Source organism: Aegilops tauschii, chromosome 3, assembly GCF_002575655.3.
Source record: "Aegilops tauschii subsp. strangulata cultivar AL8/78 chromosome 3, Aet v6.0, whole genome shotgun sequence".
Classification (NCBI taxonomy): Eukaryota; Viridiplantae; Streptophyta; class Magnoliopsida; order Poales; family Poaceae; genus Aegilops; species Aegilops tauschii.
This window is the reverse complement of record NC_053037.3, coordinates 453,978,625-454,001,192: the sequence shown is the minus strand read 5'-3', so window position 1 is coordinate 454,001,192 and position 22,568 is coordinate 453,978,625. Positions and strand designations below refer to the sequence as shown.

At 42.3% G+C, this 22,568-nt stretch overlaps 1 protein-coding gene across 3 annotated transcripts; it reads right to left on the bottom strand.

Annotated features, from left to right (window-relative positions):
- Positions 1–14,991: 14,991 nt before the first annotated feature.
- On the bottom strand, positions 14,992–22,288 carry LOC120976828 (uncharacterized). 3 transcript variants are annotated; one of them, XM_045235005.2, is made up of 3 exons: positions 19,309–22,288; positions 17,769–17,922; positions 14,992–15,466 (listed from the first exon to the last, which is right to left on the bottom strand). In XM_045235005.2, exon 1 carries the CDS (start codon positions 20,667–20,669, stop codon positions 19,389–19,391), a length of 1,281 nt encoding a protein of 426 aa, XP_045090940.1. In that variant the 5' UTR covers positions 20,670–22,288; the 3' UTR covers positions 14,992–15,466; positions 17,769–17,922; positions 19,309–19,388. The 3 variants fall into 3 exon arrangements, with proteins under 3 accessions (XP_045090940.1, XP_040260304.1, XP_073366938.1); XM_040404370.3 differs by having other exon boundaries at positions 17,769–17,947; positions 19,309–22,287; XM_073510837.1 differs by lacking the exon at positions 17,769–17,922.
- Between the last annotated feature and the right edge of the window lie 280 nt (positions 22,289–22,568).

Here is a 22,568-nt window from a genome sequence, read left to right as displayed (position 1 = left end):
ATGGTCAACCTCGAGATCATGTTTCCAAAATGAGGCTGGATTACACACAAGGTGCCAGTTCCCTAATGATGCTGGATTAGACACAAGGTGCAAATTCCCAGATGATGCTGGATTACACACAAGCCAGGTGGAGTCGTCGGCTGTTCGTGTCCTCGTGTCTCTAGTAAAGGCTGAAAGAAAGCGTGCAGCAGCCCTTGAGAATGTAGCTGAGTTCCTGAAGAAGCGAAAAGAGCAATCAGATGCTCTCTTCACCCATGCCAAAGAAGAGATGGAAGAAGCCGGAAATAAGCTAGCAGAGGCAGAGCAGGCTAGGCATCTCCTGCTATCTAAAACTGTTGTCAATACAAAATTTCCTTCATAGTAGCTAGGTTCAAATGTTTATCCAGTCAGCATGCCTATTGTGATGTCCGTGCATCTACTAATGTGGCACAATTTTTTTTCGGGTCATGTAATAACAGCAATTACTTTCCAAACAATAACAGACGAAGCATTGGACATGTATAGTTCACGCGCAAGCCCGACATTCCAAGTTCAACTTCCACATCAAACTCATGTTCACAGATATCTGCACGTTCATACATAATGTCCACAACCATGATTCACTTCAAAGCCAAAAAAATTGAGGAGAGTTATGAATAAAGAAAAACCTCTAGTTCTTGCTACCAGTGCGAGCACAACAAGTCAAGACCATGCGTAATTAATTATATTTTGGTCATTTTTTGTGTTCTAAAATGCCGGCCGGCTCGCGGAAGGATGTGTTGCCGGCACACGCGCGGATTCAATGAAGGCAGGTGGGGCAGGCTGAAGCCGGTTACATACGGCGAGGAGGCGTGTTGAGCTGGGCCTGCAGCGAGTGGGGCCCTCTTGGCCGGCGCGTCAGTTCAATGCCTGCGCTATGAGAGGTCGCGTCCATGTCAGAGCAATCACTCCCTCTAGTACTTTTTTGTTTGGGCATAGCAAAATCTCGTTTTCCATTCACATTTTACAAGTAAAATTCGTGGACAAACTTTGACCCAAAATACGATGGGGACTAGTAAACCAGAACGGAGGTAGTAGTTTTTTTTAATCAAAGAAGGATTTCCCCCTTCCGATTTTCATTACTGAAAACCAACATCTAAATCTAAACCATAGTATTTGCCCTAGAACTACCAGGTTCAACATCTCGCAACATAAACCCATACAACCATACGCCAAGGAGGTACGTAGTACTATGAATTCCATTTTCGCTCCATACCAATCGTTCTAAAAACTACTTAGTACTTATAACGCGCCATTGAAAATTGGAACTCTTAACCCCGCTAAAAAAATGATATTTTAAACGTGGCTACTCGATCTGTTGCAACTGGCGAGCCACCGCCTCCAAGTCGTTCACCTGTGGCCTACGGATCAAATTATCACGCGATCTGACTATTCCAACAAAGGGGCGCTCCACCACGTACCCGGTACCCGTGAATGCAGCAATCGTGCACCTAGGGTTTTAGGGTTTATTTGTTAACGTTGCCTTTACGTAACACTCATGTGTGTGAGACAACAAGAGACCGACTGCGTGCGTGTGCCTCTTCTCTTCGTATATGTACTCCACCGTTTCTCTGGTGTCCAAAACATTATAATAACTACTAGCAATGTGCCAATGCGTTGCCACACGATCAAAGTAGATTAATACATATTCACTGATTTGATAGAAAAAAGCCTAGTTTTGAAATACGTATATCACTAAAAATATGTTATGTTTCACTCAAAATATATTCCTTTGGCGGTTTTGATGAGATAAGGGAGGAATGTTGTTGGTTTCAAGATTCGAGAAGTGGTATATGTCTAATTTCTACTCTTACTTGCAAGATGCCCGTGCGTTGCACGGAACACCAAGATCTTGTGGGAGAAAAGGATGAACGAGGGAAGGCCTTATCTACAAATGTGGAGAGGAGTGCGGGTAAATTGCCATAGTTTCCTTCCTATCCATCAGATATAAATTGGACAGCCTATATTGCAGGATGGCAGGCCCACCATCATCACCAACTCTGTTTTTTATCCCTACTCTTATAAAAAGCATAGTCAGTGAAGATCGTGTGCCTGCCATCCTGCAATATAGGTCGTCCGATCTATATCTGATGGATAGGAAGGAAACTATGGCAATTTTGCAAAAAGATACCCACACCCCTCTCCACACTTGCAAATAAGGCCTTCCCTTGTTCATCCTTTTCTCCCACAAGATAAACTACTCATACAAATGCATCTTGATGTTCCGTGCAACGCATGGGCATCTTGCTAGTTGTTGCAAAAAGCCCATGTGTGTGAGAGAGAGAGGGAGAGAGGAGGGGGATGGAGTGCATGTGTGACAAAGACACAAAGAGTGTGTGTGCGAGAGGTATTAGCTTAAAATGAGGTGATAGTGTGTGTGTGCACGATCGAGAGAGCGTGTCTCAAGAAGGGAAGAAAAATCTACATAGATACAAGGAGCGGGAGAGAGACATGTATGCGATAGTGGAAGAACGAGTGTGCGGGTGTATAAACCTATCTAGAGGCTAGTCGATAAATGTTTGTGAGAGAAATACGAGTCGGGGGTGCGAAAGCGAGAGTTTTGTGTGTGTGAGAGGGAGAGAGAGACGGTAGTCGGGAAGGGGAGTGGAAGCAGGAGTTGTGTGCGTGTGAGAGAGAGGGGGGGAGTTTGTCTGATCGGTAAACAAATGAATAATGTCAGTCTGGGATGGAAACGAAAAGGAGACCGCAACAAATATACTAGCACATATATTCCAGTAAATTCCACTTTGCTGATTTTACTCTGATGCTTACGGTTTTCCCGTTATATCTACACTATGATGTGTGTAGCTGCTTTGTGTCGCACTAGCAGCAGTCCACTCTTGAAGCTAAACACCGCAATGACTTACAAAATTGGCACCAAGGCATTGAGTGCCATTCTGGATGCAATGAAACTCATACGCTCCCCACCTGTTGATTCTTGTTCAGAATATGATCCTAATGACTATTCTAACCTCGAGGAGTCAAAGGCAGATGGCCTGTCCTGTTCACCCATCAAGGTGCCTGTTCTAATTTGGCAAGGTTTTATTAATTGCGCGTATCTTGCATATGTTATCTTGCATTTCTTCTACTTTGTTGCACCGCCATCTGCTTAGTTTACTCATCATATATGTCGAGATGCCATGCCCATCCATTATCAATACATATTCCATCTGTCAGCATATCATGTTTTTTCACTCAAATGTTGTTCTTGTGCATCATACATCATCAAGGAAGAGGGTGATTGCCGAACCTAAAGGAGCACCAACAAAGTCCTTGAAAAACGTGGTGGTGCCGGAGAAATCAGACAACACCCCACTTATATTGGCTATACAACCAGTGACACAAAACGTAGGACCGACTCCAGCAAACTGTACCCATACTTCACTGGCCACACCACTAGCCCCACCACACAGGACCTGCACTCCAGCAAAAGGTATACCAATTTCAGTTGCCATAGCACCAGCCGTACCATAGAAAAATCCCACTCCAGCAAAAAGTACAGCAAGTCCACCGGCCGAAGACCTATCCCAACTGCAGAGACGGCCAATTCCTGCAGATTGGAACCCCATTCCAGTTATTCCCAGTTTAAAAGACAATGCTTTCAATGTTGTTAGGGACTACGTGCATATATTCCCATCATGGGAAGATTATAGTGAAGACAAACACCATTTTCACATCTTCCTGTCCAACTTACGTGTAAGTGCTATTATTCATGGTTATTATTTTCCTGTTTTCTGCTTATTGAACACATCAATGATTTACATTACATTGTTGTAAGTGGGCGAGGGTCAATCTGGATAGTCATGACGAGCAAAGCTTGCTTGTGCTTTTCAAGGAAGCATTGCAGCAGTATCGGTGTTACCTGAGGAAATCACACTTTGATGGCAAGTCTATAAACGAATTTCCGGTGAAGTCTCCTGTGCTAAATTTAGAAGACATTGAATGGAAAAACCTTGTTATGCACTGGCCTCGTTCCCAGGATGAGGTACTGTCTATGAAATCACATGACAATTTGAACTTCTACTTTTCCGCATGTGCCATACGGAACTTTTTTGCAGGAAATCTGCTCGAAGAAGAATTCCGGTTTGAAAAGAACGACAGGATATCGCAAATATGCCGCCCGCAGCTTTGATCTTGTTAGTACCTGTTGTCCTGTATCACTGTACTTGCATACATACCTGGTTCATTATGTGACAACAGTATGCATGATAGCTTTCTTATCAATTGTTCGCTCCAAATTATCTGATCTGTATAAATGGCTACATTAGTGTAGAATATATCCAATGCCAATGAAATTTTTTAGCTCTGCATTGTTCTTGTAAGTACTTATTGTCCTTTATCAGTGTACTTATATTGACAGGTAGTTGTTCATGTACCATCACTCTGCAGCTTATTTTCCTTTGCCCTCCATTTTCTACACATCATATCTATATTTACCATAAGGTTGGATAACACCGATGGTACTGAAGAAGTTTAGCTGTGCATTGCTCTTGGCTGTACCTTTTGCCTGTATCGTTGTACTTACATTTATAGCTACTTGGTTATGTAGCATCATTCTTCATCTTATCTTAAATATTCTCCATTTTTTCTTATATTATCACATCTATATTTACTCTTAACAAAATGTAGAATAAAGGCAATGCTTATGAAGAAGATTCTGTGGTAAACTTCTTGAATTACCCCCCCCCCCCCCATCAGCATGGACAAGGGCTTTATAGAGCCTGTGTTCACCAATAATGTAAGTTTGTCCTTCTCAAGCCTTCAAACTTTGTTGTGTATATTTGGTTAGGCATAACTACAACAGCTGTTTATTTTTGGTGTTTGCATCAAATTGCATGTTTAAAGTTTATTATGTAGTTCATAAACAAAATTTTGTCCTTCTCAATTTAAGTTTTCAGTTGTACAACCAAGTTCCTTCTTCATACCATGTAAATTAAACTATACAGAGCAAGTGACCTTCTTTTGCACTGCATGTATGCTTCTGTTCTTGATCCGTAATCCAGTGGTGTGGTGAACCTACCCACTACAGCACAATGTCATATTCTGCAATGTCTTAACTATGAACAATGTCATATCATTCTACTATTATTTAAACCGTCTCTTTATTTGCCAATCTGAAATGGGATAAATTGACAGCACACTAACCATTGATACTTATGAGTTCTTGATCTATAATCGAGTGGTCACGTGAAGCTGCCAACTCCTTCACAATGTCATTTCCTGCCATGTCTTGACCTGAACAATACCATATTGTGTTAATGCAATTTTAAACTGTGTCACTTTATTCATCAGTAAGAGATGTGATGAATTGTCAGCACTGATACTTTTATGTGCAAAACCTGTCATCTGTCTGCTTGTTTATCTTTCAGAGTGAGGAGGATATAAGTGTTAAACAAGCGTAGTCTCATCAGCTTGTTCAGCTGCTTGCGATGCAGCTCCCCAGCAGGGCTAACCTTTCTTGAACTCTATTGAAGTGTTGTTAGTTTTGTATATAATTTTGTCGGCGTGTTTAGTTGCAATGGTGGCGACCTTTGATGCCCAGTGTATGTAATCTGATGTCTGCTTGTGCTTTATTATCATAGTGGCGAACTTTGATGCACAGTGGATGTACGCCATAATCTATTTATTATATAGTCTAGGTTTTTTCTTATTCATGATGCTGCAGTTATTTTACTGTATATATATATATCATGTCTTCGCAGTAAACCGGCCAAACCGTAAAATTATGGTAATAATCGGGCCGTCATGCAATCACGATGTATGATCCACATCATGGGCCCCGTCATCTTGGTCCGTTAAAAGGCCTAAATGTAAACTAGCCCACTAGTAGATTCGGGCCTTTAATAGGCCGAGTGAACCGCCGGCCCTCTTTTCGCAAGAAAACTCAATGGGCTTTTAGGAGGCTAAGAAGAAGGTTGGGCCTGAAACGTGCCGAACAGCTCACGGGCCGGCAGCAGCCTGAAATGGACCCCGGCCCATGATTGTGCCAATCAAATCACGGGCTTTTAACAGGCCAAAATTGTCTCGGTCCTTGTTTGGCCCAGTCAGATTATCGGCGCGAGCAGGCCGGATGCAAACCGGGCCGTAGTTAGGCCCAACTATATGACGGGCTTTTAACAGGACGAAATTAATATAGGGCCGAAATATTAAATGGGCCCTTAACAGGCCGAAACTAATATCAGGCCGAATTACTAAATGGGCCTTTAGCAAGTGGGCCTAAAAGCATAGCGTCCAGTTGACAGGCCGAATCTGATATGGGCCATAATTTAGCCCAAAGCCTCTTAAAGGGCCAGACCTGATTTGGGCCGTAATTTGGCCCAGAACGTGGTAGGCTTTTAACAGGCCGGATCTCATATGGGCCATTGGTAGGCCCGGAACGTGGCAGGCCATTAATGGACCGGATCAAATATGGGCCGGCATTTGGCCCAAAACATGGCAGCCAGTTAATGGGCCGGCCTACTAGGGTCCTCAAAATCTTGTGGGCCTATAGCTGGGCCGGCCCATTAATGTCGGCGAAATCTCGTGGGCCTTTAGCTGGGCCGGCCCATTATGGTCCACAAAAATCTTGTGGCCCTTCACCTGGGCTGGCCCATTATGGCCCGCAAAAATCTTGTGGGCCTTTACCTGGGCCGGCCCATTATGGCCCGCAAAATCTTGTGGGCCTTTAGCTGGGCCAGCCCATTATGGTCTGCAAAATCTCGTGGGCCTTTAGCTGGGCCAGCCCATTATGGTCCGCAAAATCTTGCGGACCTTTAGTTGGGCCGGCCCATTTAAACTTTATGGGCCACTTTTGGGCCGGTCCACGTGTCAACATATCATAGGCGCATCTCGTCCATTGGATGAGTGACACCTGTGCCAACGCGGAGCTGACACGTGTTTCCTCCAGCCAATGATGATTTTACATGTGGAAAATCCCCATTGGTCTGGGCTGTTAACGGGTTATCGGATCCAAAACCGGACCCGATAACTTAACGGCGTTCCGTTACGGTGGATGCTATCGGTCACCCTTGACGAAAGCACTTCTACGATGTGCGATTTATCGTCATGGAAGTGGACACTTCCATGATGATAATTTTCGTAATGTCATGGAACACTTCTACGACAGCACAGGTATGACTATCTTGATTATGTCATAAAATCGTCATGGATGTACATGCATGATAGAAAACGTGACCTACTGTGACAAACACGTATCATCACGGAAGTGTATGTATTTGTAGTGCTTGCTGCACATTTTAACATACCTATTAGGCATTATGAGAAAGAGGAAAAGTTGCTGCCTCCTATTTTTCTACATTATAAGAGTATGGTAGCACATGATTTTATTGTTAAAGATAAGAAGAAGATGCTTAAGTATAAATTGATATTTGATAAAAATTATTGTGAGATTATTACTTTGCATGCGCCCTCTTTGTTTAACATATTTTCAGGCACGTACCTCATTCTGCCGGAGGCTATTCATGCATACTTGAGCGTGACACCTGCTCCAGAGGCTGAGCCGGAGCCACCACTTGACCCTTATCGGTAGTTGGTCTATCAGTAGGATCCGGAGGAGCTCGCCAACCAGTGGCACCCCGAGGATCCTCCTCAGTACACTGGAGAGGACCATTTTGATCCATGGGCATAGACCAACTTAGGCCAAAAGCCTAAGCTTGGGGGAGTACGTATTTCTCACCGACATTACATTCATGCTCACACACTCATTCTAGTTGTAGGTGCTCATACTTTTTCATTGTACTATCCATGCTAGTTTATTTTCCTTTTTCTCACTTTCTTCTCGTGTGTTTGAAAAAGCTTAAGAAAAAAACAAACAAAAAATTAGTTCTAGATTTTAGCTAGTTTACTTTCCATGCCTGTAGTAGTAATAATTAAAAGAAAACCCAAAAAGATTTCTCGTTCTTCTTTTTCTTGTTGGGAGCTTTCCTGTGTAAATAGTTTTTTCTTTTCTTTTCTTTGGGGGTCGAGAGAAGAAGACCATAATGAAAATGTTGAAGTGGCTCTTATATGCATTATTGTTGATTTAACAAAGAGCCCATGTTACCTTGTCTTCTCCTTTGTATTGAATGCTTGCAGATTCCAGCTTAGTCCAATGCACGTGCACTATTATTATTATCACACCGTTCGGTCATGAAAGTGAAAGGCAATAATGACGATATATGATGAACTGATTGAGATGAGAAAAGCTGGTATGAACTCGACCTCTCCTGTTTTTGTAAATATGATCAGTTCATCATTCCTGATTCAGCCCATTATGAATGAAACATGTTTGCAATGACAATTAGAGATTATAGTTGCTTATGCTATGCTTAATTAGCTAGGAGTTTATAATGGTTTACCTTGCGTGCCAACATGCTATTAAAATGGTTGTGATGTGGTATGATAGGATGGTATCCTCCTTTGAACGATTCAAGTGGCTTGACTTGGCACATGTTCACGCATGTAGTTGAAACAAAATCAACATAGCCTCCACGATATTTATGTTCATGGTGAATTATATCCTACTCATGCTTGCACTCAATGTTTATTAATTTTAATGCATGTTCATGACTGTTGTTGCTCTCTAGTTGGTCGCTTCCCAGTCTTTTTATAGCCTTCACTTGTACTAAGCGGGAATACTGCTTGTGCATCCACTTCCATAAACCCCAAAGTTATTCCGTATGAGTCCACCATACCTTCCTATATGCGGTATCTTCCTGCCGTTCCAAGTAAATTTGTATGTGCCAAACTCTAAACCTTCAAATGAAATTCTGTTTCGTACGCTCGAATAGCTCATGTATCAACTAGGGTTGTCTGTATCTTCCATGCTAGGCAGGTTATTTTCAAGAGTAGTGGACTCCGCTCCTCACTAACGAGAAAATGGCTGGTCACCGGGATGCCCAGTCCCATGCTCAAACCAAATAAAAATAATTGCAAACAAAACTCCCCCAGGACTGTTTTTAGTTGGAGGCACCCGTTGTTTCGGGCAAGCCATGGATTGATGCTTGTTGGTGGTGGGGGAGTATAAAATTTACCATTCTGTTTGGGAACCGCCTATAATGTGTGTAGCATGGAAGATATCGAGATCTCTCGGTTGTTATGTTGACAATGAAAGTATGCCGCTCAAAATATTATTTATCTCTATTTCAAAAATCGAGCTCTGGCACCTCTACAAATCCCTGCTTCCCTCTACGAAGGGCCTATCTATTTACTTTTATGTTGAGTCATCATCCTCTTATTTAAAAGCACCAGTTGGAGAGCACCGTTGTCATTTGCATCCATTACTATTAATTTACATTGAGTATGACTACGACTGGATCTCTTTTACCATGAATTACAATGTTTAGTCAGTCCTTGATCTTCAGAGGTGCTCTGCATTTATGTTTTGCGGTCTCAGAAAGGGCTAGCGAGATACCATCTTGTTATATCATATTATGATTGTTTTGAGAAAGTGTTGTCATCCGAGATTTATTATTATTGCTCGATAGTTGATTATGCCATTGATATGAGTAAACATGAGACCTAAGTGTTATTGTGAATATGTTAGTTCATAATCTTTGCTGAAAACTTGAATGCTGGCTGTACATATTTACAACAACAAGAGCAAACAGAGTTTGTAAAAGTTTTTCTTTATCACTTTCAGTTTGTCAACTGAATTGCTTGAGGACAAGCAAAGGTTTAAGCTTGGGGGAGTTGATACGTCTCCATCGTATCTACTTTTCCGAACACTTTTGTCCTTGTTTTGGACTCTAATTTGCATGATTTGAATGGAACTAACCCGGACTGATGCTGTTTTCAGCAGAATTGCCATGGTGTTATTTTTGTGCAGAAATAAAAGTTCTCGGAATGACCTAAAACTTCACAAAGAATATTTTTGGAAATAATAAAAAATACTGGTGAAAGAATCAACCGAAGGGAGCCCACCCTGGCCATGAGGGTGGGGGCGCACCTACCCCCTGGGCACGCCCCCCTATCTCGTGGGCCCCCTGGAGCTCCACCGACCTCAACTCCAACTCTATATATTCACGTTCGGGGAGAAAAAAAATAAGAGAGAAGGATTCATTGCGTTTTACGATACGGAGCCACCGCCAAGCCCTAATCTCTCTCGGGAGGGCTGATCTGGAGTCAGTTCGGGGCTCCGGAGAGGGGAATCCATCGCCGTCGTCATCATCAACCTTCCTCCATCACCAATTCCATGATGCTCACCACCGTGCGTGAGTAAGTCCATCGTAGGATTGCTGGACGGTGATGGGTTGGATGAGATTTACCATGTAATCGAGTTAGTTTTGTTAGGGTTTGATCCCTAGTATCCACTATGTTCTGAGATTGATGTTGCTATGACTTTGCTATGCTTAATGCTTGTCACTAGAGTGCCATGATTTCAGATCTGAACCTATTATGTTTTCATGAATATATATGAGTTCTTGATCCTATCTTGCAAGTCAATAGTCACCTACTATGTGTTATGATCCGGCAACCCCGAAGTGACAATAATCAGGACCACTCCCGGTGATGACCATAGTTTGAGGAGTTCATGTATTCACTAAGTGTTAATGCTTTGGTCCGGTACTCTATTAAAAGGAGGCCTTAATATCCCTTAGTTTCCAATAGGACCCCGCTGCCACGGGAGGGTAGGACAAAAGATGTCATGCAAGTTCTTTTCCATAAGCACGTATGCCCATATTTGGAATACATGCCTACATTACATTGATGAACTGGAGCTAGTTCGGTGTCACCCTATGTTATAACTGTTGCATGGGAATCGCATCCGACATAATTCTCCATCACCGATCTAATGCCTACGAGCTTTTCACATATTTATCTTGCTTAGTTACTTTACCGTTGCCACTGTTACAAATACTACAAAACTGCTACTGTCACTTTTGCCACGGTTACCATTATTTCAATACTATTTTGCTACTAAATACTTTGCTGCAAATATTAAGTCTTTCAGGTGTCGTTGAATTGACAACTCAGCTGCTAATACTTGAGAATATTCTTTGGCTCCCTTGTGTCGAATCAATAAATTTGGTTGAATACTCTACCCTCGAAAACTATTGTGATCCCCTATACTTGTGGGTTATCAGGCATCAGCTGCGGTCTCGGGGTCTACGGGAGAGAAGAGGGGGAAGAAACAATAAATACAGAGCAAACAAGTGCAATACTATGCATGACAAGAAAATAAGCAGCGCTAGGGATGTTCTAACGCAGTGCTAGGTAATATCGGCGAAGGTGGAAAACAACTGGGAAAGTTTTCTCGAAGTTTGGCATTTTTTGGACAAACGAACCGGAGGGGGACAGTTCCATGTTCGCTATGCTAGGGACATGTGGGAGATGAACGGAGAGTGTATCTGGATTCTTCATATTTTTCTGAGCAACTTTCATGTAGAAGACCTTTTCATCCGAGTTAAGGAGAATTTTCTATGGTTTTTCAAAGATTTAAACATTTCCTGGATTAATAGATTTAATTTAAATGATATGGCAGAATACTTTTGCACACACTAGTTGGCTAGCCAGCGGGGATGGTGGGCTGGCCAGCGGTCCAGCCGGGCCGAGGCCCAGTGAGGGGGAAGTCCTGTTGTTTTCTCCTTTTCTTTTTTATTCTTCCTATTTTTCATTTGTTCTTTTCTTTTTGCATTTTCTTTTAGCTAGCAAATATATTTTGTAAAAAGTGGGACTTGGCCACATAAATACCTTGCATTATCTAGCACTGCCACAAAAAGTTTGGGAGGCTTTTGAGTTTGTTTGAATTTTTCATAAATGGAAAGGCATTTAATTCATAGTTAATATCATTGTTTTAATTATTTTAGTGCAATTAAACCTTTTATAAATATGTGGGTTCTTCACCAATAATACTTATGAATTAATTGCCATAGTTTGCACATTTTAGTTTTGACATTTGAAAACTTTTGTTTTTTTACTTTAATTTAAATTTGAATTTGGATTGTGATTTGGATCAACCGAGGATTAGCAACAGTAATGTGATGACCTGGCATCATTAGCAAGGGATTATTGTATCTTAATTATCCGGGCGTCACGGGAAGGCTTCAGTCCTATTTGGGTTATGTTCCGGCTCCACGACTTCCATTGAAAAGATATTGAAAGTTCTATGGGTCCTCTTTCTCATCGTCGATGATCTTATTGTGAAATATAACACATATTGTCATGATCTTCCACAAGGTCTCGGACTTCTAATAATCAGCGGAGCCACGGAATATCACAAAGCGTCATCCAAACACGCCAAAAGCTTTGTAAACATCATTTCTAGCAGATTCTTGCATAGTTGCAAAGTGAGATTCCTTGTTGCCTTTAGGACGGTGGATTGTCTTACACAAAATATGGCCCATGAAAGATAGATGTCATCGGCTAGGTAGTATCCCTTGATGTACTCATTGTTATTGACAACGTAGTTGCAACGTGGATATGCCACCGGTAACAAGCCTTGGAACGAGGAAATCATGAGAGGACATTAAGATCATTGTGATAGCTAGGCATCCAAATTATGTGTACTAAATCCAGAGATAATGTGATGCAAATGCCTTAAGAATGATTGTTGGATCATCAAAATGCACTATGTACTGACCTTGCCATGCCACGGGGCAAATCGTCCATGTCCAACGCATACAGTCAATAGATTCAAGCATCCTGGGGCAACCTGTGTCTTTATTTTCTACCATGGGCCTCTCGGTGTCTCCATCAACGGGAGCCATCCAGTACTCCGGTCCATAGATTATGATCTGAGCATCACATAATCGTCTCACACACTCCAGGATGAGATCTTCCCCAATGCGAACATAGTCATCAATGGCATCGGCAGGGCATCATAAGCAAGGACTCGCATGGCTGGGTAATCTTCAACTATGGACTTCTACTTGCTACTCCCATTGCATTCCTTCTCGGTTGAAACAAAGGATCATGCTTCTCCATAGCTTTTGCAATGGTGTTGAAAAGATCTCAGTGCATCCGGAATTTTCGCCTAAAATAGGAAGCATGATATAATGCATTTGACGCAAAGTGATCCCTCACTAGATCAGCACGACCCATAATACATTATCATCATCCGGAAGATATGTGTGGAAATAAATGAAGATGTTATCCATTGTGCGCCACATAATTAGCCTCCCGATTGCAGTGTTGCAAGGAGATTCTTCGATGCCAGTATGCTATCTAAAATAAATCCGGAAGAATTGTTCAGTATGGGCTCCAAACCTAAATTGTTGAGTATTGACAGATTCCACACAGACCAGCCCGACTATAAAAGACCTGGCACGACATGGCCCGTGATAGCCTTTTTATAAAAGGGTAGTGTTATACCAACCCAAAAGCCTGACTTTAAAGAACAACCCGACACACAAGTTAAAATGACTGGTCCGACACGTCATGGTTGTGGGCTAGCTTGCGTTAAAAAGCTAAAACAAACCTGAAAAGGACAAAACAGCATGGCCGTCAAAAGAGCAAAACAAAGAGGCCTAAAAAGGTCCCATAGTTAAAAGGGTCGTGTTGTGTCGGTTCTTAAGGCTTGACCTGGCCTTCGGGATCAGCCTTGTTCCGTGACCCTAGCCCTTTAAACATGTACCTTGCCAGGCCCATGACGGGCCAAAAAATACATGCATGTGGGCCAACCGGCAAGAGAGGGCCCATATGGCCAGCTTTAGAAATACCTCCACTACGAATGCAGGAGCTATATCACTCTTAGTGCGAGTTCTCCTTCCGTCTCGCCTAAAGCTTTGTCTCCGCACTATAGTTACTCGGCCGGCCCATTTCGTCTGTTTTTTTGTCATTCGTTGTGTTTTGTTCGGGTTCGCTGAGTTTCATTCGTTGGTTTTAGTTCTTGGTTTTCTTCTATTTTTTCTGTGAGGGTTTTTTTCTCGGGGTTTGGCTTCTTTTTTTTGTATTTTCTGCAGTTTTTTTAGTCTTCAATGTGTTTTCTTTTTCTTCTTTTTTTGGTTTTCTTATGTTTTTCCTCGGTTTTTTCTTCTTTTGCACAGTTTTTCTTCGGTTTCTTTTGTTTCTTTCTTTGATTTTTTTCTGTTCTCTTTATTTTTTTGTTCTTTCTTAGTTTCATTAGATTTCGCCGTTTGTCTTCTGTTTTTTTTCTTCGTTTTCTGATGGATTTCACAACTCTCTTCAGGCTTTTCATTTTTCTTCGTTTCTGAGGTGTTTCTTTCTTTCGTTTCTTTGGTTTTCATTGTTTTTCTACGTTTTTCCTTCAACACAAGTCTACATTTTTCATACACATTTTTACATTTTACGTATACACTAGGATCATTTTTCTCACATGTTTAACATTTTTAAAATACATAATTAATATTTTTTTAAATTAATGTTTGATGACTACTTTTTTCATATACATTATACATTTTCGGTATATATCAGGAACATTTTTAATACATGCTTAGCATTTTTAAAATATATGATTAACATTTTTATGCATGATCAACATTTTTGAAAATTTATGTTTTCATGTTCAAACTTTTTTAAAAATGCTCTAATTTTTTTCGTATACGTCAGATCATTTTTTTTGTATGTTTAACATTTTTGAAAAATAGAGGACTGACATTTTTTTCCAAATATTTGTGTTTGATGACTACTTTTTTCATACACATTTTACTTTTTTGGTTTATATCAGGGACATTTTTTATGCATGTTTAACATTTTTTATACACAATCATATTTTAGGAATTTATGTTTTTTGTTCAATTATTTTATAACACGTTTTACATTTTTTTATACATCAAGAACATTTTTTAAATAGATGATTAACATTTTGAACACATATATTTATGTATGTCTACTCTTTTCCTACACATTATATTTTTTTGTATGCATCAGGAAAAATATATACATGTTTAATATTTCTTAAATAAATAGTTAACAATTTTAAAAACTTATTTTTATGTCTACTTTTTTCATACTCATTGGACTTCTGTGTATACATTGGAAACATTTTATGTACATGTTTAAAAAATTTAAATGCATGATTAACATTTTTCAAAATTGTAAGTAAAGTTTTTTTTAGAGAAAAAGGGCCTAGCCCCGGCTCCATTGCATTAACAATGAAACCCAGCAGAACACGGTCATGTATCAATTAAGTATTACAAAGCTTAAAAGCTTAGGAAACTAAAGAGCAACATGCCCGTCGGGGAAACTCCCCTCGACGATAGAAAGGCTAAAACTGAAAGAAGCTAAGGTAAAACAGGACGGAGCTCCAGCCCTTAGTCGCCTCTCCACGCATTTACATGAATTGGAGGTTGCCACGGCGCCAGGTATATCAAAGCATGATCAGATCGCTCCCAGAGAGTTCTCCCCCCATATCTTCCCCCAATCAACCTGGATCTGGCCACAGGAGGGATGGGGGATTTCTTGCCATCTGCTCCAGCTTCCGCACGATATCTTTTAGCTCCGGCTTGGCAGCATCTGGCCAGACCACCTCCCATAAGGATAGGTTTTTTGTAGTCTTCCTGACGATCACCTGCATACCCATCCAAGTCAATCGATTAAAACATATGTCATTCCTGCTTTTCCAGAGAGCCCACAGGGCCGCAGCTTGCACAAAGGCAGTTGCAGTGTTAAGTTTGCTGACCCAGCATTCCAGCGTTTTGTGTATATTATCACAAATATCAATATTGGCCGCTTCCCTAACTACTCTCCAAAGTTTAGCAGCAACAACACAACAAAAGAATAAATGGCAAGAGGACTCATGTTCAGAACAAAAAAAGGCAAGTTATATCTGGAACATGTTGTCTCTTGCAAAGGTTGTCTCTGGTTAAGAGTTTATTTTGTGCAATCAACCAGAGAAAAAATTAAATTCTAGGAGGTATTTTTATTTTCCACACCACAGGAATATTCCCAGGGAGGATCCCCCTAAAATTAACAACATTGTAAAAGGATTTTACTGCATACAGTCCCTTCGTCTCGTATTTCCATACAAGGGTATCAGGTCTGTCAATCAGAACTAGAGTTTTAATCTCCTCAAAAAGGTTATTCCAGTCAATCATCATGCTGGAGGAGAAACATCTCCTGAAATTAATCTTCAAGTTGACCCCATCCCAAACCTCATCAATGGTAGCATGCTGGTCCACAGCAATGGAGTAAAGCCCCCAGTACTGAGTAGCAAGATTAGTCTCACCACACCAGCAATCTTCCCAAAATCTAATACTCTTGCCATTACCCACCTTCCAGGCATACCCGAATTTAGTGGCCTTAATAGCCCAGAGTATTCGGCTCCCACACTAGAGCAGGCAAAAATATTAGGATTATGAATATTATATTTATGGTCAATTATATTCTTCCAGATCTTACCCTCATCTAAGATATATCTTTTGCCCCAGGAAGCAAGAAGGCAAAGATTAAAATCTGCGAAATTAGTTATACCCAGACCACCAAAATGCTTTTTAGTGGCTAGGGACCCCCAATTAGCAAGGTGGTATTTAAAATGCCCCTCATAATCATCCCAGAAACAGTGAGCCAGTTGGGAATTGATCAGGGCTATAGCCCATTTAGGGAATTTAATTATCCCCATCAAATATGAAGGGATACTAGCCAGGCAGGATTGTACTAGTATTAATCTCTTGCCAAAGGACAGGAGCCTCCCTCTCCAGTCTGCCCCTCTTTTAATAATTTTGTCAACCACTGGTTGAAGATCCTCTTTCCTAAGTCTATTGTAGTGAAGAGCAGCTCCAAGATATCTAATGGGAAAACTTCCCAGCTTACAACCCATGACTTGGGCAAAAATATTAGCCCTATCAGAATTAATATTAATGGGGACCAAATCACATTTATGAAAGTTGATCCTCAAGCCAGAGATCTGTTCAAAACAAGATAATAGCCACTTTAGGTTTTTAGCCTGGTCTAAACTATTGCCTAGAAAAAGGAGAGTATCATCTACATATTGCAGGCTGATTACTCCAGCAGGATTAGAGGGAGGAAAAATCCCTCAATAAACTTGTTAGAAGATGCCTTGTCTAGTATTCTAGTGAAGACATCTGCTACAAGATTAAACAGTAGGGGTGAAGCAGGGTCTCCCTGCCTTACGCCCTTACCAGCCAAGAAAAAGTCACTGTTCATGTCATTTAACCTGACACCAACAGATCCATTATATAACAAGGACTTAATGTTATTGATCCAGCCAGGGCTAAAGACCCTTGTGGACATCATATCTACTAGAAACTCTATATTTACCATGTCATAAGCTTTCTCATAGTCAAGTTTGAAAACAAAACCAGACATTTTCCTAGCATGAACAGCATGAATTATTTCATGTGCAGCTACAATGCTTTCCACAATAAACCTGCCTTTTATAAAAAGTGGTTTGATTAGGGTAAATCAATTCATTACAGATGGGGCCAAACTTATTGGTGACACACTTGGAAAAAAAATTAAAGCTGCAATTAGTCATAGCCAAGGGTCTAAACATTTCAAGTTTGACAGCATCCACCTCCTTAGGAACTAGGGTAAGTAGAGAGAAGTTGAGTCTAAATAAATCTAGCTCACCTTTCTCCCGGTCTCTAAACAGAGCAAAAAAATCATTCTTAATAACATCCCAAAATTGCTGGTAAGACAAAAAGGGAACCCATCAGGTCCAGGAGCCCCCTCAGCATAAGAGCCAAAGACTGCCTCCTTAATTTCTTGCTCAGTAAAAGGGGTGTTAAGAATATCATTTTGAGCACTAGTAACTTTACTATCATCACCCCGAAAGTCATCTTCTAAGGTGATGTCAATTTTATCTTGGTGTCCAAATAACTTCTTAAATTTAACAGCAACATTTAGAATACCTTTAGGATCATTCACAGGACCATTTTCTCCTTCCAGCATCAGTACTTGTTTTTTCTCCTTTTCTGGTTAGCAATGGCCTTGAAGTATCCAGTATTATGTTCTCCCTCCAGGATGTCCCTCTCTCTGGACCTCTGCCTGGCTTTGATCTCTTCCCTGGTCTAGATATCATTCAGCTCACCTGAAATAGATTTAATTTTATTCCAGAAGTTAGGGGAAAGAGGTTGGGATTCTGCAATAATATCAAGGCAGTTATATTCAGCAATTAGAGATTGCTTCTGTCTATTTTGGGCAGCCTCATAATTGATGCACCACCCTTTAATAGCATTTCTAGTAATCCTAATTTTGAACTGCCAAATATCAATGGCTTTAACTAAGTGACACTCAGTATTCCAAGCTTTGATCACCACTTCCCTGAAACCTTCCACCTCAAGACACCATTTCTCAAACCTGAACATTTTGTTTTTAGGGATCTTAATGGCACAGGTATCAACCACCAGAGGAGTGTGATCACTAGCCACTCTAGGCAGAGCTTTCACCTGAATATTAGGATGTAAGCTCTCCCACTCCACAGTAATGAAGACTCTACCTAAAGTGGCCATAACTACGGAATCCTAGTTGTTACCCCAAGTAAATTTCCTCCCTGAGTTTTTGAGCTCAATAAGGCCAAATTTATTAATCCAGTCATTAAAGAGATCTGCCCAATGCTGGTTTATCTCACCAGTATTTTTGTCACAGGCCTCTCCGACTAGATTAAAATCCCCACCTATCATAGTAGGGCCATCCCACATATCAAAAACACTATGCAGCTCTTGAATAAATTCTAGTTTAAAAGCATCATAAGAAAAAGCATACACAGAAATTAGTCTCCATATGTTGTTTTCTATTTTATTTCTCAGCATAAGAGCAACACTAAAGATGTGAATGTCATAACTAAAAATTTCAAACACATCATCTTTCACACCCACCAACACCCCTCCAGCAGTATTCACAGCTGGAAGCCAGTTCCACACAAATTCAAGGCCAACATCTATGGCCTCTAGTTGGGGACTGGTAAAATTTTCCTTTTTTCATTCAGAAAGACAAATAAAATTAGGGTGATGTGCTCTAATGAGCTCCTGCACCCTAGTGCTTTTGGAGGATCCATTTAGTCCTCTGACATTCCAAAATACACCTATCATGATTAAATTTTTAGTCTCCTCCTAATTTTACTCTTCCTATGGGAAGACACCTCAACCCATGGCACATCTGAGGTATCATGCACATTATTATGTGTATTATCCCCATTTTTATCTCTGCCAGTGGGATCAGGCTCAACACAATTAAATTCCTCTCCTGTGATATCAATATGAGGAGGGAGAAAAATCTTTGGGTTATTGTCTTGGAGCTTAGCTAACCTGTCTAGCTCAACCTGTTTTATTATCTCAACATTTTGAGCAGCTGTCAAGCAGTCATCTCCCATATTAATACCAGAAGATTTAGCAATATTAAGTAAAAGCTCATTATGTAAGCAGGTAAAAGAATCAGTATTCCTTTTATTACCTTTAGGAATCTCCAAGTCTCTCTTCTGCTTCAATTCTTGGGCCTTGGTCAGAGCAGGTTTTCCATCTCTTTTGATTCTGTCACTCATTCTGGTGGCTTCTATAGGCCCCCACTTCACAGCAGTTTTGTTTTTTTAGACCAACAGCCTTGTCATGACTTTGATTTACAACAGCTTCAAAGCTAGGTAGCAACCTTTCTCCAAAATCATCTCTAGTTTTCTTCTGGACCACTTCCAAATAGCTTTTGGTCAGTGGAGCTCTCTGATTTTTTGAGCCTGTAGTAATCTCAATAGTAGCCCCAGGAGTTTTGTTGCTATTTGATTTGGATCCTCTAGGAGCAGCAGAGGGCCTTGGGGTATTAATATTTTTCCCAGACTTTTCCATCTCAGTTTCCATTTCTTCTCCCAGTAGATCATCATCACTGTTGACATTGGTGTCCTCAATCTTATTGCTAGCAAGGTCAGATGGGTTGTCAGAGTTGGAGCTTTCTTTAGCATCTTTTTTCACTGCAAACCTCAACAGATACAGCTCGTGCTGAATTTCCACCACTCTATCAGTAGGTATTTTGCTGGGGTCTCTGACTGCAACTTGAATTCTCACTTTCTCATAAAAGCTTGTAAATATCATGTGCCAATCAATATTAACCAGAACCCCTAAAATGGATGCCACTTGAGCTATAACACTCCAGCTTATCCACTTTGGGGGTAATCCTTCCATTACTATCCAAGTTTCTGTCAAGGAGTCATATTCTGGCATTTCTCCTCCCCATTTCATGAAAGATATAGTTGCTTTCTTCCTTTTTAGATTCATGGATGGGTACTCAGCAAGCTCAACAATTCTTTTATTTGGGGGGAACCTCACCAGGAATTTGTTTTTATCATATGGTCTTATCTGCCATGCCCAGTTGGTTTTCCACATCTCGGTGAAACATTGCCCAAGCTCATCTCCTGTGATATTCCCTTCCTCCACAACCACTAAGCCTACATTTCCAAAGTTAAGCCAATTGCTATCACTAACATCTCCAGCTTCCACATGGAAGAACCCCAGGCCTGTGTTAGCACTCCCCCAATAGTGTGCAGCAGGGTATGGCTTATACCAGGTGGGGCATACATCCATATGATGGCCAGCAGTTTTACAGATGAAACAATTCCTGGGCAGAGAGCACATCCCAACAAAGTGTCCAGGCAGTCCACAGTTATAGCATATGGCTCCAATGAACTTCGGATCAACATTGTAAGGTGCACTCCCCTCCACATCACTGTTGCTCTGTGTCTGATCAGCATTGTTGTCCACAGCCCCCCCCCCCTTTGGGATATTTCTTCTTCTTGTTTTTGCTAGATCCAGAGGGTAAAGCTGGGCCATTGCCACCAGACGAGCTCCCGGAGTTGAAAGGTAGTTGCTATTGGTATGGCAGCATGCCTGGCTGCAAAGGAAACTGATAAGGGAATTTTTGCTGTTGCATAGGCCACTGACTTACACCCTGGAATTGAGCATATCCTCCTGGTGGAAATCCTGCATACATCTGGCCCTGTGAGAACATATGATTCGGTTGAGGCAGAGGAACAATCGGTGGCCTGGAGTAGATAGAGATGGGAGGCATCTGGGTCGCAGGAGCTCGAGCAGTCTGGTGTTGCGTCTCCCCTCCTCCTGATGATTTGGGGTTAGCAGTCCCACCACGCCCTGTCTCATTTCTTCCCCTCCCTGCTGCATATCTCCCTCCTCGTGAACCCTCTCTTCCAGCTCCGGCCATCCTTTTGACCACAACAGCAAATGGAATTCTCCCGTGCTCTCTAGCCCAACAATCCCTGGAGTAAATGAACTGCTTCGGAAGGGGCAGGTGATCAGCCACTCCAACAGGGTGGCAATCTTTGGCAGAGAACTCTCCACGCTCAAACAAATCTTTCCTGACCCACACTAGCGAGTCAGGAGGAGCCCTGCAGCGGCGACGGAGATGAACCCTAGCTTGGGGAACAGACTGGGCCTTGCTCTCTCTTATAGGATCTGTAGGAAGCGTCTTCTGCTTGGGCATCTCCCCTTTTCGAGCGCCAGCCAACCAGCAGTCGCCAAGTGTCTCTAGCTCGGGCCTCACATCCACCACACACCCGACAAGCAGGGCCCTCCATGCAGTGACAGAGCGCCCCCCATAGTTTTTTCTCGCCGGAGAAGAAGTAACCAACGCCGGCGGCGACGTCGCCCGCCGATTCTCATGCTTATGTGCCACTTGAATCGGAGAGCCAGGAGGCGTGGATTGAAAATTATGGCAAGTAGCAGCAGAAATCCCCTCCAGAGCCCTCACCTCCACTTGGGAATCCGCGCTCAATCTCGACTGGCCGCCGTCGACGAGGATGCGTGCTGCGAAGATGCACCTGATGGTATCACCCCCAGCATGCACTCCCACCGCCGCGCCCTCCATGGATCCTCTGACTTCGCCTCCGCCCGCGCCCACATCACAACCGCTGCCGGCGGGGATTGGGGGAAGGCGGGCATCCTTGCCCTCTCCTCCATCGTGGCCTCGTCGTGGATCAATTTCGCCAGGGTCCTCTGCTCCAGATCCGCCCTCCTCTGACAGGTCCCCGCATATTGCAGCGCCATAGATCTCGTGCTCGGGTCTGTCGCCGCCACCACCGCCCGATCCGCCGCTTTCCACTCCTGAACTCGCCAGATCCATGACGCGGTGGCGTCGCGGATCCTGATCGCCCGCTCCACCCAACTCCGAGCCCCAGTCACCATGAGCACTCCCTGCGGAACTGGTGAGATCAATCTCAGAATCTCCGGAAAGGCTTCGTGGATATGACGAGGCAACTGGGGAGGGGAAGGGGGTGCGGCCGCGCTCGGCGCCCGTGGTCCTCGTCGGCGAGGAGGCATGTCGAGTGGATAGCGCGGCGAGAGCTGCGGTGGATCTGGCAATGGCGAGCGGGAGGCGTGAGGTCGCCGTGGTTGCGAGCGGGGGAGCGGATGAGCATCAGATTTTAGTAAAGTTTATTTTTGTAATATATACGTTTAGAATATCGGAAAGTATTAAAGTACAATAAATAAATCAAAAACCAAAAAGACCCAGAAAAAGAATGATTCAGTGGATTCGTGCGCGCCTGGGCGGCCCAGTATGGGGCTCGCTTCAGGCGAGGCTACGATCGAACTCGCGTCGAGCGAGGTATAGGCGCGCCCATGCCGTACCCTCAAAAATCAAAAATAAATCTACGAATGCCGGACTAGTCTACATAAACGGACCCACGGAACGCAGATAAAAATGCACGACAGGAG

Bases quoted from the DNA above. Each gene is read 5' to 3' on its own strand.
- LOC120976828 (XM_045235005.2), bottom strand. From the start codon at position 20,669: ATGGCCCAGCTTTACCCTCTGGATCTAGCAAAAACAAGAAGAAGAAAT.